The following is a 6,000-nucleotide window of genomic DNA, read 5'->3' as shown; positions in this document are numbered from 1 at the left end:
CTTGTGGGAAAATGACATGTAGTTGATGATTAAGTGAACAGTCACTGGTGACCCGGTACAGCAGAAGAATGGACTTTTCACATGGATTTTTTTTCTAAATTGAAATCTCCAGATGTGACCACCAGGAAAAATATACTGTGGTAGAAGCTAGTAAAGGATAATTCATTTTTTCAGACACATCCAGTTATCTGTAGCCAGTTCTGAATAGTATGGTGATTTTAGTGCTAACTTCAACTATCTGAGAAATCCACAAGCAAGTCTCCCAACTGGCAGCTGTACAGATAACTTCATGCATGCAGGTCAGCAGAAAGTTGATATGATGCTTTCTATGGCTCCTGTGCAGATCTATCTGTGAGAAGGGAGTCTGAGAACACAAAAGTGATAGGCTCCCTACACTCAGTTCACATGCTGTTAGCTGGACCTAGACCCAGTATAACCCACAGTAGCCCAGAGCTGCAATTGCAGGGAAAGTCCAGCTTAACACCAACCTGGAGTATGCTGTGTGGACAGAATCTTTGGGTAATTTAGCTGCTAAAATCTAAGACTGTCAGCATGTTCCAACTTCAATTACTCAAAGGCTTATATAACTTGGCCATTCACCCATTTATTGCAGATCTGAAGTTGGTCCAAATAGTTTACAGTGTACCACTTTTCCCGTTGTATACTAGTTTGAATTAAACACAAAATTAATAATAAAAATCCACCTAACACCCTCTGTACCATAGGTTACAACATAAGCATCATAGTCATATTACAACTGAAGCATATGCATATTTAAGAACGCAAAAAAACGCACAGTGTATGGACTGGTGAGACATCAAGTGTGATGACACCTGTCTCCATAATACATTCATCTACAGATACAACCTTTACATCTATTACAGAATTAGTCATAGCAATTATATCTGCACTTTAAGCCATATATTAGCAGGTAAATCTTTTTTGCCCCTTCAGATTATAAAATAAAGAAAGTAAAATCCGTGACCCTAATATTTCTCTAACTTTGTTCTAGCATTCAAATACTAGCACTTTTCTAGAAACATTGCTCAGAAAGTGATGTATTATTCCCATTTCAATGACGGGTAACTGAGGGATACAAAACAAGTATGTAAATTGCCTGAGATCCCCCAGGAAGTCTGTGGCAGAGCTGGGAATAGGACAAAACCCAGATATCTGGAGTCCCAGTCTAGTTATTGCCAGAAAAAGAATATCTAAGTATTGATGCAAAGAGTATATGATGCGGTACAGTATAAAGGACGAGGCTAGCTATATAAGAATTGCAGTCATTTATTTGTATATAGAAAAAAATGGAAAGTGTTAAACAATTACTCCATTAAATAGTCCAATAAATTCTATAGAAAGGATCAAACATAAAAATGAGACAATCCGTCAAAGATTAACCATAGACATTAGCAGTTTGTATTAATGTAGCACTTGCCAAATCAGGATCAAAACTCCATTGTGCTAGGCACCGCAAAAACACTTACTTTAAAGGACAATTTTAATCCTTGAAAATAAGTCCAGAAACAACTTAAATGTCTTCTAATGCAAATTTCTCATATATTAAGAGCACAGTAATCATAGATCAGGGTTTCTCAAACTTCAATGCACCGCGACCCCCTTCTGACAACAAAAATGATTACACGACCCCAGCAAGTCTAACACCAGCCCTGGTGACCCCATTAAAACAGGGTCATGACCCACTTTGCGGTCTTGCCACACAATTTGAGAACTGCTGCCGTAGATAAACTAGTGAAGGATAACGTGGTTCCAGAATTATTAAAATGTACAATTCAGGTATTATTGAATTCATTAGTATTATTTTCATCCTGACACTAACCTAGACTTGCTGCACCCATCTTTTCATAATCTTTGAGTTTGTTATTATAACTAAGCTTTAGCTTTGCTGTAACAAATATTTGGTTGGTTTTATTTATTTTTTTAAACACTGCTCAGGCAAAATGTAACCAGATACAGGGTGTGTGTGTGTTTTGTTTGTTTTACTGATAAACTCATTGTTGTGACAAAAGTGGATAAGTTGTCACAACATCTGACAAAGACGTTTTGCAAGCATATTACTGGGTGACGGCAATATGGTTAGAACCAATTTTAAGGATATCTGTGCATGGAATCACCTCTTCCAAGAAATCCCTTCTCCCTCTGCTATTGCATCAGCTCATTACTGGAAACAAATGTAGCTAGAACCCACCTAGGATGTTCACTTTTTGTCTCTCTATTTTTAACCAATCTATAAACCATTCAAAGGTCACTTCTTTTACAATGAGATTTTATTTCTCCTCCTGTAAAAGGAGGAAAGAAGAAAGGAGGATGAGAAATGGAAAACCTGCAAAGCAAGTATTCTAGAAAAGTATCTTCAGCTACAGTTCTTAACTTGGCATTTGCTGTAGATAACTAAGTAAAAGTTGCCATTTTTTAATTTCAGTATATTGCCTATAGTAAGTAAAGGAAAGTACAAGAGAATACTGCACATATTAAGCATAGGAGATCTATTTAAACTGATATCTGGGGGAGGAGGAGTTTAGTACCACCACTTGAACTTTGCCAGCCTCAAGCACCTACCCAGGAATAATTATAAAATTTTAATTAAAAATGTTCTGCTGACACATCACATGAGTTATGTTCTCTAAGGTTAATAAAAATAGCCTTTAGACTTGCAAAACTTGTTTCTCAAAAAATATCTCCTCAAAACAAGCAGCAGCAATACTGGGGGAGCATAAATTCTTTAATGGTTCACCCTCATTTACCTCCGACCCAGGAAACACAGGTGGAAGACAGCTAAGAACAGCAGCAGGCTTGACATAGGGAGAACACTTATTGGAGGGCTGTGGATAAAGAGAAGCTGAGAGCCAATAGCAGCCTCAATCTTGTCTCCTCTGCTATCTTTTCGACTCCCAACACCAGTACATTTCAGACTACATAAACTGATGCTGGAGGGCAAGTTGAATTCAAGTAAACTATACAGAAGATGAGCTCTTTCCAAATCAGTTTAAATTATTTATATGAGAGACTCAATTCATTATGAATGCTTGTGTATAACAAAGATAAATGTAAACACTCAATAATAATAATTACAATCCATTGTATGTCACTCAGATCACACAGATGGACAAGGGAGAGAGAATGTTTCACTGACATCAAGGGCATTTATCATGAAGCTTGTATACATTTAAATGACAAAAAGAATGAAAGGGGGGAAAAGTGTACCTGTGGAGACGAGGGACTAAAAGCCACGTTGATCACTGATTCCGTGTGTCCTGCCAATTTATGGGAAAAGGTGCTTGAACGCATCTCATATATGTAAGCCTAAAAGACAACAAGAGTTTAAATTTTCATTTTAAAGACTTCTACTGAACACTTTAAAGTATAGCTTGATAGAAATATGCATTCTGGCTAACAAGTTTTAGCTATAGTAAATACTTCACAATAGTCAGGCAGATATAAATTCTATAGTTCTGACATTTTATAATACCAAGAATGATTTAGCAAATGTTAGCTTTTAAAGTATCCTAATGGAAAAATGGTTTAGAAAAAGAGCAATTCTAACTTTTTTCTTGGGAGGGAAAATGGTATATGGATGTGTTTCAAGTAGACACTGAACTCGTGCCAAGTATGACCTTTCTTAAACAGGTTATTTTGCTATAAAGATGTTCTTCAAAATCTAAATATCTACTTTTTGCATAAAAAGTGTTAAAAAGCCCTACCATCTTAATGTCTATGATTAAAAAGCTGCTATTTGTTTATCAGCCACATTAAAACAATATTGTTTTCTCTCTGTTCATGGTTCTTAGCAGCTGTCGGCTGACACATTGTTCTCAATAACGTGGAACGCCTAAATAATTAGAGACACAGACACACTGATAAGGAATTGACCAAAAAAAAATGTTTCAAGAGAGAGTGTGTGGGGTAGGGAAATGTATGTCAGCCAAACATGAGACGGTAGATTTAGTAGAAAAAAATTACTGTTTGCAAGCTTTTAACTGATGAAATGGTACCAAAGCAGAAATGCACTAAGGGCTGAATCTAAAGCCGACTGACATCAAAGGGATTTGGATCAGGCTCTTAAACTTCTAACATTAGTTCTTTTGTTTTGCTTAATTGAGTTAAATGTATTGAAAATAAATCCTGTATTTTTGTATGCAGAACGATTTTAAGGAATCAGATGCCAATGCATGATTCTGCTCTACTGTACCATTCAGCTGGTAAGAAGAAAGGAAGTAGATGTGGCATACAGTTGTCTGGTATTTATATTCAAAGCACATAAAAAGACAATGTATAAGGAATACACAGAACATTGAGTAAAACTGATTTAGCATACAGCAAAGAAAATGTAGAAGAAAATACATGGTAATGGTATCTGAGAAAACACTGTATGAGTGAAAAAGCAATCTGAGTAGGCTTTATAGCAATTCCAAAAATTGAATGTTCCTTTTTCACTATATCTCTGCGGTTGTGCTGATGAACATGGAACTCATGAAAGCATTTCGGAGCCTAGGATAAGAAAGCCTTCCTGAATAGGCAGTCTTTGTTGTAACAATACTTTGTTTATTTTTTTAAAAGACACTATAATATCAAATGTAGGCTCTTTTAGGAAGGGACACAGGAAAATTCTGGTCCCTCAAAGCCAGAGTAAAAGGTCTTTGCATGTGGAAAATACAGAAATGCTGGTGAGAATAAAATCTTCACCCAAATTCAGGTATAGAGCCTGGAGCATCTATGCAACCTATTTTTCTGCATTCCCTTTACATGGGGCTGTGGTGCAGTATTTTCATGCAATAATCTCCCCTCAGCATCAGCCTACAACTGCCCTGCACTCCCATGTAGCTACAATGGAGCTTAGAGCTGCATCATCCAGGGGATCTAGAGTTCCTGTGAGCAGCTTCTCTATTTTCCAGTCCCCAGTGCAGCAGCAATGTGGCACTTATGCAAAATGTCACTTCTCTGGCTGAAAAATTTGTAAAAATCCCCAAACTTCTGGAGACAGGACACTAGATAGGGAGGGCTCTGAGTTCTTACAAATAATTCTTTCCCAAGTATCTGCCTGGTGGGTGTTGCCCACATGCTCAGTGTCTAACTGATCACCGTATTTGGGGTCAGAAAGGAATTTTCCCCCAGGTCAGATTGGCTGAGACCCGGGGGGGTGGGGGAGGAAGGGTTGCCTTCCTCTGCAGCATGGGGCACGGGTCACTTGCAGGTTTAAACTAGTGTAAATGGTGAATTCTCTGTAGCTTGAAGTCTTTAAACCATGATTTGAGGACTTCAGTAACTCAGCCAGAGGTTAGGTGGCTATTTCAGGAGTGGGTGAGGTTCTGTGGCCTGCAACGTTCAGGAGGACAGACTAGATGATCAATGGTCCCTTCTGACCTGAAAGTCTATGAGTCCCTACCATAAATATAGAAGCATTAACATTGTCCAATAATGTATTGATAACTATTGGCTGTTAATCCTATACATTAGCTTTCTTTGTATTAATAAACATCTTTACAAGAATAGACTACTCATTCCACTGTACAGCATATAAATCACCTTTCACAAGATTTGAGCTAAGAAGGAGCATAGTTCTCCTTTTAAACTACATGAATGTATTAGAGAGAGAGCTGGCAGTGATGCACATGGGTAGTGCTAGGCAACCTTAACTATCATAAATCCCTGTCTTGAGTGGTTTATAACTTTGCCCAACTGTAGCCATTAGAGATGAAATTTTCCAGGCCAGGCTCCTGCCTCAGGTTGGAATTTATTTATTTATTTAGGAAAGTTTCAGCTTGAACACCCCAATTAGTTGACACTTGATAATTTCAGGCTTAATCGCACCATACCTCAATCACCCTCTGTAAAAGGGAAATAATATTATCACCTCATTAAATTCATTAATGTTTGAGAAGCACTCAGATACTACAGTGATGAATGCCATAGGAAAGCCCCTGGGGAAGTGATATATTCTGTAGTCACCACATGGTTTGGATGGTTTGCAGAAAATTAACA

At 37.6% G+C, this 6,000-nt stretch overlaps 1 protein-coding gene across 1 annotated transcript in view; it reads right to left on the bottom strand.

Moving 5' to 3' along the window:
• Positions 1 to 2,288: 2,288 nt before the first annotated feature.
• The window catches only part of WDR27 (WD repeat domain 27), a 114,687-nt gene continuing 110,975 nt past the window's right edge, over positions 2,289 to 6,000 (bottom strand). Inside the window, exons 23-24 of the mRNA XM_026649529.1 lie at positions 3,226 to 3,324; positions 2,289 to 2,300 (exon numbers count right to left, since the gene is read on the bottom strand). Of these exons, the coding sequence (XP_026505314.1) occupies positions 2,289 to 2,300; positions 3,226 to 3,324 (111 nt within the window). The remainder of the gene's footprint in view (positions 2,301 to 3,225; positions 3,325 to 6,000) is intronic.

Source organism: Terrapene carolina, unplaced genomic scaffold, assembly GCF_002925995.2.
Source record: "Terrapene carolina triunguis isolate 2854851 unplaced genomic scaffold, T_m_triunguis-2.0 Scaffold85, whole genome shotgun sequence".
Taxonomy (NCBI): Eukaryota; Metazoa; Chordata; order Testudines; family Emydidae; genus Terrapene; species Terrapene triunguis.
Note: the sequence above shows the minus strand (reverse complement) of the source record. Positions and strands in the feature narration are given on the sequence as shown.